At 42.8% G+C, this 12316-nt stretch overlaps 1 protein-coding gene across 4 annotated transcripts in view; it reads right to left on the minus strand.

Moving 5' to 3' along the window:
* The window catches only part of DPP6 (dipeptidyl peptidase like 6), a 545144-nt gene that overhangs the window by 141658 nt on the left and 391170 nt on the right, over positions 1 to 12316 (minus strand). For all 4 annotated transcript variants that reach the window (XM_034401660.3, XM_060683461.2, XM_034401658.3 and 1 more), the window contains exon 6: positions 44 to 96. In XM_034401660.3, coding sequence (XP_034257551.1) covers positions 44 to 96 — 53 coding nt within the window. The remainder of the gene's footprint in view (positions 1 to 43; positions 97 to 12316) is intronic.

A 12316-nucleotide genomic window follows, 5' to 3' on the forward strand; every position in this document is an offset into this window, starting at 1 on the left:
AACAGCAACCCATGGAATGAAGAGTCTTTACTGTATCACTTACCCATTAGGCAGCTTTCTGAGGACATAAAAAGCAGTGTATGAATACCGGTACATCTGCAAAATAAAATAATGAGAGAGATTAAAAAATGACATTAGTAACGACAAGACATGGATGGTTGCCTAAAACCTAGTGTAAAAAAAGTAGGTTCGATTGCATTTATTAAGGTGGCGGTAGTAGGAAAGACATAAAAATTAATTTTCTTCTGTTGGAGCAGAGGGAATCCATCTACCTTCTGCTGTTGTGAGAGCTTTGCACCTGGTTGGGTGCTTTTGTGAATCCGGAGGCTTTGTTTCATTGCCACGGAGACCATATCTTTGATGATACCGGGGCACAAGTTCCCAGCAATAACTAAATTTGGAATAACCAATAATGAGGACAGTGCAGCTTGCCAGAGGCAGCATTCACAGTTATAACTAAAGCCAAACAGAGAAATAGCCCAAAACACAGTTCTAATCCATTGTAAATGAGGACCCAGATTGTGGGGGCAATAAACTGACTTTGTATAAATATACAAAAGTATGAAGGCCATTGCTTAACGCATTGTAAGCCACCCTGAGTCTCCGGAGAAGGGCGGCATATAAATTAAAGCCAAAAAAAAAAAAAAAAGTACCCAGGCATTAATTTGCTAGCCCCAGAATAAAAGTCACAGTGTCCTTTTCCTGTTTTAGAGTGAAAGTTTATGGTGTCAGCGCTTCTTCCTGAACTTTTGAGCTTCCTGTTTACTCTTAGGAGTAACAATTTATAGCAAACCAATGCATGCATCTTTGACCTGAGAAATAAACTTTGGCAAGTCTTGTGAGGATGAAATTAAAAGGAAGGTTATATTAGCATTGGGTAAGGAGAGAAAATGCTACCAATTGTAGCAACTAAGATGCTAGTCCTCACTGCAGTCCTCAGGAAGAGATGACTCCTTAGAAGGAGCGTACTCAGGGGTACAGCAGGTTCTGACAGGTTCTGGAGAACCGGTAGCAGAAATTTTGAGCAGTTCAGAAAAGCGGTAGCGGAAATTTTGAGCAGTTCGGAGAACCGGTAGCAGAAATTTTGAGTAGTTCAGATAATTGGCAAATACCACCTCTGGCTGACCCCAGAGTGGGGTGGGAATGGAGATTTTGCAATATCTTTCCCCTAGGAGTGGGGAGGTAATGGGAATTTTGCAGTATCCTTCCCCTGCCATGCCCACCAAGCCACACCAGAGCAAACCCACCAAGCCACGCCCATAGAACCAGTAGTAAAAAAAAATTGGATTGCACCACTGAGCGTACTATATTAAAATAAATAATTAAAAAATAATATTCAAAGGATATTTACGTAGTTCAAAATACAGGTTGTCCCCAATGTATAGCCAAAATGGGGAGAAGAATTTCCATTGCTGACTAAGGCAGTTGTTAAATGAATTGCACGCAATTTTACAACCTCATAGTTGTTAAGTGAATCACTTAATAGATGTTAAGAGTTGTTGTTGACTTTGCTTGTTGGAAGCTGGCTGGGAAGATCACAAATGACTGTCACATGACCTTGGAATACTACAACTGTTGTAAATATAAGCCAGTTGCCAAACATCTGAATTTTGATCCCCTTATGGTGATGCTGCAATGATTATAATTCATTTTTTTTCAGTGTTATTATAACTTTGAGTGGTCACTAAACAAATGGTTGTACGTTTCCCTGTAACCCATAACAAACCTGTGTTAGTTATGTATAAATAGTTAGTTAGTAATAAATATTATTACATTTATTAAAATGTTACTTTAATGACACCTGGTTTTTTGTAGTTTTATGCAGGTGAACAAATGTTGCCAGCAACAATATCTTGGCATCTTCATTCCACTTTTTGGGGTTATTTGAATATTATAGTAATCTATATTTTATTGTGCTGTAGTCAGGAGCTTGTAATAAAGGAATTGCTGATGTTACATTTAAAAAATCCAAAAGGTAACTTTCAAAAGTTATCCCTATTCATCGACTATCTGCTTTTGGGCCCAGTAACGCTTCCTCAAATGCTTCTATAAAATTGCTTGGAGAGCAGTTTCTGCTTTGCTCCCTTCAGTAGCCACAATGCCAAATTCTGATACTCAAGTAGGCCTCGATGTATCTCCTTCCCACTTTCCAACAAGTGTTTCCCAACCATGGCAACTTTAAGATGTGTGTGAGCTTCAACTCCCAGAATTCTACCTGGGGAATTCTGGGAGTTGAAATCCACACATCTTAAAGTTGCCAAGGTTGAGAAGCATTGCTCCAACAGGATGAAAATGAAGTCATTCACCTCAGTGGTGAAATTCAATTTTTTTACTACCAGTTTGGTGGGCGTGGCTTTGTAGGCGTGATGTGGCTTTGTGGGCGTGGCAGGGGAAGGATACTGCAAAATCTCCATTTCCACCCCACTCTGGGACCAGCCAGAGGTGGTATTTGCCAGTTCTCCGAACTACTCAAAATTTTCGCTACCGGTTCTCCGAACTACTCAAAATTTCCGCTACCGGTTCTGCAGAACCTGTCAGAACCTGCTGGATTCTGTCAGAATCTGATTCACTGTTTTGGCTTGCAGGGAGCAAATTAGTAATCCTCGATTTACGACCACAATTGAGCCCAACATTTCTGTTGCTAAGTCAGACAGTTGTTAAGTGAGTTTTGCTGACCTTTTATGACTTTTCTTGCCAAAGTTGTTAAAGCAATCACTGCAGTTAAGTTAGTTACACAATTATAAAATGAATCTGGCTTCCCCATTGCCTTGTCAGAAGGTTGCAAAAGTTGATTGCGTGACACTGCAGCCATCATAAATATGAGTCAGTTGCCAAGCATTTGATGTTTGGATCACATGAACATGGGGATGCTGCAATGGTCATAAGTATGAAAAATAATCAGGTGACTATTTTTAATGCCATTGTTAACTTGATCACTAAACGAACTGTTGTATATCAAGGACTACTTGTAGTTTTCTCTGAATAATTTCTATGCAAGAGATACTAAAATGCTGTCCATTCCCACCACTTTTACAGCGTGATTGTGTAGGACGTTGTGGTCATGGAAACGCTCCCACGTCTAACTGACACAGTTAGCACAGAATCTTGACATTTCCTGCTTAACAAGGCCACTGAATTATCTAGATTGCAGAAATAAAGTCAACGTGTCCAGTTACATGTGCTCTAAATGGACAGCTAATGAATACATCATTCGCTGGTAAATATGACAATTCCAAAGCATTGTTATGAAATGAGCTAAGTCTAGGCCAAAAGGTGATGGAAAGATTTATTGTATTTTTATATTCTCGCCTTGTTTTTGCAGATATATACAAAGAATGGGGAGGCTTATTAAACAATTGCATCAATCCAACACTACTGGAGCGCACAAATGAAGAGCCTTGGTAGTACAGAGGTTTAAGGCACCCTGTTATTAAGCTTATTAAGACCAGCTGCCTGCAATTGCTGCAGGGTTCGAATCTTGCCAAGGCTCAATTTTGACTCAGCCTTCCATCCTTTCTAAGGTAGGTGAAATGAGGACCCAGTTTGTGGGGGCAATAAGCTGACTTTGTATAAATATACAAAAGGATGAAGGCTATTGCTGAGCACATTGTAAGCCGCCCTGAGTCTTCGGAGAAGGGCGGCATATAAATCAAATAAAAAAAAATAAAAAAAATAAAATTAATCACTCCCACTACCATGAAATCATCTCTGATCCCGGATTCATTTAGAATCATGGAATCATAAGACTGGATGCAATCTTGGAGGTCTTCTCATCCAATCCCCTGCCCAGCATTGGAGACTTGGTTATCATGTTGCTATTTGGGAAAAGATATACAAAGCCATGATGTGTGTAAGCCTATCAGAATATCAGAGATATCAGAATCATATACCACCATTGGTTTTCCATATGATACTTTATGCGCACGAAAGTTGGACTTTGAAGAAGCAGAAGGTTGATGGACGCATTTGAGCTTTGGTGTGACACTATGGTTAACCAAGAAAACAAATGGTAAGTAATCAACTCAGAGTTCTCACTTGGGGTACAAATGGCCAGCCTCAAGTTATGGTATTTTGGATGCCCTGTGTGAAAATCCAACTCTGTTGAGATGCTGGGCAAGGTGGAAGAAAAGAGAATAGGCTGACCAGTAGCTAGATGGATGGTCTCAGTTATAGTGCACTGATGAAGGATCTGAAAGACAGGCTGGGGCAGATTGTCCTGAAAAAAATCTGACTTGTCCTCTGAGTTCCATGCTAATTATTTGGGAACTATCTAGAAGCAAGGATGTTAGACAAAACCCAGGTCTATGTAGTTAATGACCATCACAATGCAAAGCGGTTACCATTCAGAAGTAATCCTCGGTGGGTATAAAAGGATTTACTCCAAAACAAATGAGCCTGATATGTAAGCATGAATTTGTCCTACAATATGATACCTCTGATGGAGTTATATTTGTTTTTGGAGTCTTGAGCAGTCATAACCAACTTGATATTTTCCAGAAATGGTGAGTGAAATTCAGAGAGAGAGAGAGAGAGAGGGAGGGAGGGAGGGAGAGAGAGAGAGGGAAGGGAGGGAGGGAAAGAGAAAGGGGGAGGGAGGGAGAGAGAGAGGGAAGAAGGGAGGGAGAGAGGGAGAGAGAGGGAAGGAGGGAGGGGGAGAGAGGGAGGGAGGGAGAGAGAGAGGGGGAAGGAGGGAGGGAGAGAGAGGGAAGGAAGGAGGGAGAAAGAGAGGGAAGGAGGGAGGGAGGGAGAGAGAGGGAAGGAGGGAGGGAGAAAGGGGGAAGGAGGGAGAGAGAGAGTGAAGGAGGAAGGGAGAGTGAAGGAGGGAGGGAGGGAGAGAGAGGGAGGGAGGGAGGGAGAGAGAGGGAAGGAGGGAGGGAGGGAGAGAGAGAGGGAAGGAGGGAGGGGGAGAGAGGGGAGGGAGGGAGAGGGAGGGAGGGAGGGAAGGAGGGAGAGAGAGAGGGGGAAGGAGGGAGGGAGAGTGAGAGGGAGGGAGAGAGAGAGGGAGGGAGAGAGAGAGGGAAGGAGGGAGGGAGAGAGGGAGAGACAGGAATAGGGAGCGAGCAAGAGAGCACTGATCTTACGGTGAATGGCTGAAGTTCAACCTATTTAGAGTGCCTCAGAATATGGAAACTTGCATCATAATTAAGCTTGTGTTAGTTCTGCCTTATGGTTTCAACTGATCAAACTACCCATCTGTCCATCCATCCGCCACTAGAGGAATTCGTTTTCATTGTCTGGTAACAGGTGTTGTTTACTTCCACTCGTTTTCTTTCTTTTTTTTTTTTAATTTGAAAGGATCGATTAGAAATGAAAACCCCAGTTATGACACCGAGTAATGAAGTAGAACTTATTTGCTTCTGAATTAGCTTTATTACTTGCCCAGATTCACTGCAGAAGCAGGCCATAAATGTTCACAAGCTATCATAAAATGAAATGTCCCAAAAGTGCTTTTTCAAAAGGTAACTGGACTTCCTTTGTTTTTCCTTGAAGATGTTTTGCTTCTCATCCAAGAAGCTTCTTCAGTTCTGTCTGAATGGTGGAGAATGGAAGGATTTATATTCGTTGCCGCAAACAGATCCTTCCATTTGCCACCATTATATCAGAACTGAAGAAGCTTTTTGAGTGAGAAGTGAAACGCCTTCAAGGAAAAAGAAAGAAAGTCCAACTGCGTCTTTTAAAAGCGCCCATGGGACAACCATGATCTGGATGACTGAAATCTCCACAGACATAAAATGAAATGTTTCTTTTATTTTAACAGCATAGTGAAAAATGAGCCTGAATGTAAATGCAGAATTCATAGTCTTGAATGTGTTGGGATAAAAAGTTTTCTTCAAAATGTCTGGAGCAAGTTTAGTCTAATGGTTAAGACACACAGTTAGAAAGCGGGAGATTGTGAGTTCTAGTCTCACCCTTGGCATGAAAACCATCCTGGTGACTTTGAGCCAATCATCAGCCGACTGTGAGTTCTAGTCCCTCCTTAGGCATGAAAGCTGACTGGATGACTTTGGGCCAATCATCAACCGACTGTGAGTTCTAGTCCCTCCTTAGGCATGAAAGCTGACTGGATGACTTTGAGCCAATCATCAGTAGACTGTGAGTTATAGTCCCTCCTTAGGCATGAAAGCTGACTGGATGACTTTGGGCCAATCATCAGCCGACTGTGAGTTCTAGTCCCTCCTTAGGCATGAAAGCTGACTGGATGACTTTGGGCCAATCATCAGTAGACTGTGAGTTCTAGTCCCTCCTTAGGCATGAAAGCTGACTGGATGACTTTGGGCCAATCATCAGCCGACTGTGAGTTCTAGTCCCTCATTACGCATGAAAGCTGACTGGATGACTTTGGGCCAATCATCAGCCGATTGTGAGTTCTAGTCCCTCGTTACACATGAAAGCTGACTGGATGACTTTGGGCCAATCATCAGCAGACTGTGAGTTCTAGTCCCTCCTTAGGCATGAAAGCTGACTGGATGACTTTGGGCCAATCATCAGCAGACTGTGAGTTCTAGTCCCTCCTTAGGCATGAAAGCTGACTGGATGACTTTGGGCCAATCATCAGCAGACTGTGAGTTCTAGTCCCTCCTTAGGCATGAAAGCTGACTGGATGACTTTGGGCCAATCATCAGCAGACTGTGAGTTCTAGTCCCTCCTTAGGCATGAAAGCTGACTGGATGACTTTGGGCCAATCATCAGCAGACTGTGAGTTCTAGTCCCTCCTTAGGCATGAAAGCTGACTGGATGACTTTGGGCCAATCATCAGCAGACTGTGAGTTCTAGTCCCTCCTTAGGCATGAAAGCTGACTGGGTCACCTTGAGCCAGTTACACTCTGTCAGCCCAACTCAACTCACAGGGTTGTTGTTGGGAAAATAGGAGGAGGAAGGTATGCTGGAAGGGTTTACCACCTTGAGTTATTTGTAAAAATACTCAAGGTGGTAAACCTTGAAATAAATAAAACAAATAAATAAAAGAATAAATCTTGAAGGGCAAACATCAAATTTATTGAGTATTTCACACTGAGCCACTTTGATAAGGGCAGGACTCCTACAAGAGCATTTCCTTCTCATCCCTTCCTGCCCCATGCAGATATCCTAAAGGTCTTTGTTTCCCATCCCCAAAAATAATTTTGAGGTGCTTTTGGAGGTCTTTTCCACGTCCAATTCAAATTGTAAGATTTCAAAGAAAACATGGCTTTATAATTGACCGTGAATTCTCTTCTCTATCCCAGGACTGTCAAATTTATGGCCCGTGGGTCAGATGCGTCACGCATTGGCCACGCCCACGCCTGGTTTAGCGAATGGGGAAAAAGTTGCGAAAGTCACGTGAAGCTGCCATGATACTGCGAGTTTGACATCCCTGCTCTATTCTCTGCAACTCAAATGATGTTTGGGATCAAGCATTTCCTAATAGTGATGCAAAGGTATTTATTTGAAGCTGTCAATCTAGGAGATAATAAATGTTTTAATTATATATCACTCTGGCCCACAAGCATACAACCGACCTAGCCTTTTCTGTGGCTTTCAAAGTCAGGATAGATTAAAAGGTCAAATTAAGAGAACCAAAACACTTGTCTCATTCCATTTACCTTGAAATAAGGAAAAGGATCATCTGGGAGAAAAAATTAAATGTGAAGAGGCACTAAAATCACTACAGGAAATTATAGTCGCTTAACATCTTATGGATTCCATCCAGTTCTTTCCGTATTATGGTTTGCACCAATCAGTTTAAAGCAGAGGAAAGGTTTAGGGCAGTGATGGCTAACCTTTTCCAGACCGAGTGCCCAAAGCGCGTGCCCAAACCCCCCAAATGCAATATGTGCGTGGCCCCCTGCATGTACCCCACCTTGGCGCATGCGCACATGCCCCCTGCTTGTGCGTATGTCCCCCTGCACACACCCCGCCCCCCTCATACGCGCGGCAGAGACCTGAAGACTAGCTGGCTGGTGGGAGGTGTCTGCACATGCGCAGCAGAGTTGAACTGGGGTGACGGTTCACGTGCCATCAGAGAGGGCTCACGTGCTGCCTCTGGCATACGTGCCATAGGTTCGCCAACACGGGTTTAGGGGATCCACTGTAATGTTCTGTACAAACTTTTGCCCACAGAGTAATTTCTTTCTGTGATTTTTATTTCAGCACAACTGATTTTCAAATAAGTCCTTTCTTTGGCATTTTATTAGGTTCAGCATCTCCTCTTGATAATGGGAAACTGTAAGACTACCTCTTACCACCTCTCGCTGCAAATACATTTTTTTTCCCTACAATGCTGATAGCAGATATTTGATACCAATTAATTTTTTCCCCCTATGGAGCTGCAGGAATGTATGAACTTTCTGGCTAAATTTCAACTGTTTCGTATATATTTTACATGATTTCAATTTGTTCTTTTTACTGAGATACTTCCTCATTATAAAACCATCTCAACACGTTTCTAGCAAGCTCTGTTATGCTGATGAATGATTCGAAAAGCCCAGGGGCACTGGGGGCAAAAGTACATGCCTTTTTTTTTGCAACCCAGGTGGTCCATTAGGATTTCACAAATGCTCTTGCTTGCTTAATTGGTACAGAAGTGCTTGAGATATATCAATGGCTAAGGTAATTTTGATGTCTCAGAGTGTGACAGAAGCGTCAGCACAAGTCCTAGTCAACTAAAAGTTTTGTAACGGTTCTGAAATTGGACTGTCCTAAAGAGTTCACAACTTCTGACAAAAGCAGCAGTTATTGTGGGTAACAATACCAGCCCATATTGATCCTTCTATAACTGTGATGACGAACCTATGGCACCAGTGGTGGGTTGCCCCCGGTTCGGACCGGTTCGCAAGAACTGGTAGTAAAACCAGTAGGAGGCCCCACCCATTGCCCCAGATGTCGTCATCGACAATCTGTGCATGCGAGCCCGTTGCGAACTGGTAGTAAAGGTAAGTAGAACCTACCTTTCTACTTCTACCGTAGAAGTACTACCTACCGTTCTACTCACCCCTGTATGGCACGTGTGCCAGAGATGGCACGCAGTATCCTTTCTGATGGCACATGAGCCGTCACCCCAGTTCAGCTATGCTGACATGCGTGCGCGCTTCCCACCGGTCACCTGGTCTTCAAGTCTCTGCCACATATGCACGGGGGGGCACATGCAGGGGGATGTGCGTGCATGCACAGGGATGCATGCGCAGGGCCCACGCATTCATTGCATTTTGAGGGTTTGGGGGTGCGCATTTGTGCCCACACACGCATGCTTTGGGCACTCAGTCCGGAAAAGGTTAGCCATCACTGTTCTGTAACAAGGAGAAAAATCTTTCCTATTCTAAGAACTTTTCACTCGGAAGCAGAAGAGAGAAAGGAGAAGAAAAAAGAGAAAGGAGGACAAATTATTTTCCTACTCTAAGAAGTTCTCTAGAAGGAGAAGGAAGGAAAAGGAGAAGGAGAAGGCCACAACAGCAATCTGTAGGCAGGTCCATGCTTCTCATATCAGCCATGTTAATCTAATCCATTTAATGGGAACATTCATGTTCTTCCTTTTATGCTTTTTCCTACATGAATCTTTCCCTGGTTATTTCTAGCTGTTGGCACATCCTTTCTTACTTTGTGTCCTCATCTATATCAAACTAACATTACAAATGACGGTTCTAACCTGGGTTCACACATTCATAACCAAGCAAATTAACTTACATTGGGTTCTCGTTCCAGCTCTAGCTTCTAGCTGACATAATTGCCATTCTTCAACTCTGAGCTACTTACTTTTCAACCAATTCCACCCTGGGAAGGAAGCTGGGGAAATGATTTTCAGTCCATCTAAACCAGGGGTGTCAAATGTATTGGCACTTTTTCCCCCTTCGCTAAACCGGACATGGGCATAGCCAGTGCATGATGCATCTGGCCCGTGGACTGGGAGTTTGATAGCCCTGATCTAAAACAAATATCTCCCTTAGTTAATCTTAGATGTTCATGTTTCTCCCAATACCAGATTTTTAACCAGCAGCGATTTATAGGGAAGTGTTATGTCTTCTGCATTACAGCAGGAATACTGTTAAGATAGCTGTAGATCACTGTTTTTCACGCTCAGGAATTTTAAGAAGTGTGAACTTCAACTCCTAGAATTCCCCAACAAGTATGAGGTTGAAGTCCATATATCTTAAAGTTGCTGAAGATTGTGAAACATTGTTCTAGAATGACATTAGAAACCCTAATAACAGGGGTGAAATCCAGCAGGTTCTGACAGGTTCTGGAGAACCAGTAGCAGAAATTTTGAGTAGTTCAGAGAACCGGTAGTGGAAATTTTGAGTATTTCGGAGAATCAGCAAATGCCACCTCTGGTTGGCCCCAGAGTGGGGTGAGAATGGGGATTTTGCAATATCCTTCCCCCAGGAGTGGGGAGGGAATGGGGATTTTGCAGTATCCTTTCCCTGCCATGCCCACAGAACCAGTAGTAAAAAAAATGGATTTCACCACTGCCTAATAACCATTGGTTTAGTTGACTGTTTTCCTATCTCCCATTCCTTTTTAGCACTGATGATGTTACCTAGATGGGTAATGAAATGCTTGCAAGAAAACAACCAAATTCAGTAAGCAGGAGAGATTTTTTTCATTCTTGGCTTAAGATGTGTCAACTCCAAGAATTCTGGGAATTGAAACCAAGCCCATAAAGTGGCCACGTCTGAGATAACCTGATGTAGTATGAGGCAAAGCTTTCCCCGTGCAAATAAATATGTAAAAATTACTCCCAAATTTATCCTTTGCAGAAGATAAATGCTCTGTCAACATGAAATGAAAACCAGTTCAATGTTACAAATGAGCAGTCCTTAGCTAAGAGATTCAAGATCTTAATTTAATTTATTAATTTATTTTATTTGATTTCTATACTGCCCTACTTCCGAAGGACTCAGGGCGGTGCACAGCCAAACAATAAAATACATACATACAAAATTTAAAAGTGGAATTAAAATCAAATTAAATAGTTTTGGCCCAGACAAATTAAAACCCCAATCAATTTAAAACCAGTTTTAAAATTTGAATATATAAAATACTAAAAAATATTTAAAAAATACTAAAAAATATTAAAAAATTAAAAATCTTTTATAAAAGAGGGAGAAAATTAGGCCAGGCCCGCCTGGTGAAATAAAAACGTCTTTAGGGAGCGGCGAAAGGTGCGCAGATCCAGGATCCTCTGTATCTCCAGGGGGAGCTCGTTCCAGATAGTAGGTGCCCCCACAGAGAAGGCTCTCCCCCTGGGGGCCGCCAGTCGGCATTGTTTGGCCGACAGCACCCGGAGGAGCCCCTCTCTATGGGAGCGTACCGGCCGGTGGGAGGCTATTGGTGGTAGTAGGCTGTCCTGTAAGTACCCAGGTCCTGAGCCATGGAGCGCTTTAAAGGTGGTAACCAAAACCTTGAAGCGCATCCGGAAGACCACCGGGAGCCAGTGCAGCTCGCGCAGGAGGGGTGTTACATGGGAACGCCATGTCGCTCCCATTACCACTCGCGCGGCCGCACTGCGCCAGTTGGAGCCTCCGGGTGCTCCTCAAGGGGAGCCCCATGTAGAAAGCGTTACAATAGTCCAGGCGGGAGGTGACGAGGGCATGAGTGACTGTGCGTAAGGAGTCCCGATCCAGAAAGGGACAATGTTTTCCCATTGAGGCAGACCTGTACACAATTATTTAAAAAGTATACTAAAGTTTGGTTTACTGAAATTTATCACATTCCCTGCTTGGTTTTTGTATGTCAGTTCTTCCTTTTCATTATTACAGGTAGTCCCCGACTTACAACAGTTCATTTAGTAATCATTTGAAGTTACAATGGCACTGTAAAAAATGACATATACCTGTTTTCACACTTACAACCATTGCAGGAATCCCATGGTCATGCGATCAAAATCCAGATGCTTGGCAACTGATTCATATTTATGATCATTGCAGTGTCCTAGGATCATGTAATCACCTGTTGCAACCTTCTGATAAGCAAAGTCAATGGGGAAGGCAGATTCACTTAACAACCCTGTTAATAATTGCAGTGATTCGCTTAACAATTGTGGCAAGAAAAGTCGTAAAAATGGTGCAAAACTCACTAATAAATGTCCCACTTAGCAACAGAAACATTGAGCTCAATTGTGGTCATATGTTGAGAACTACCTGTATTCAGTACTCTCATATCCCTCCCTAAATCTCATTCTCACAGAAATCCCATCACCCATTTATGTTTGTGAGATGATTGAGCTCAGGTTGCTTCAATTCCTAACATATTGTAGGATCTTACAGTTCTTTATAAAATGAGCCTAAACATTGACTGGATGGGATATATAAATGCTCACTGGAAGTAAAATTGCGCTCATTGAGAC

This window comes from Pantherophis guttatus, chromosome 4 (genome assembly GCF_059756535.1).
Source record: "Pantherophis guttatus breed Tessera chromosome 4, ASM5975653v1, whole genome shotgun sequence".
Taxonomy (NCBI): domain Eukaryota; kingdom Metazoa; phylum Chordata; class Lepidosauria; order Squamata; family Colubridae; genus Pantherophis; species Pantherophis guttatus.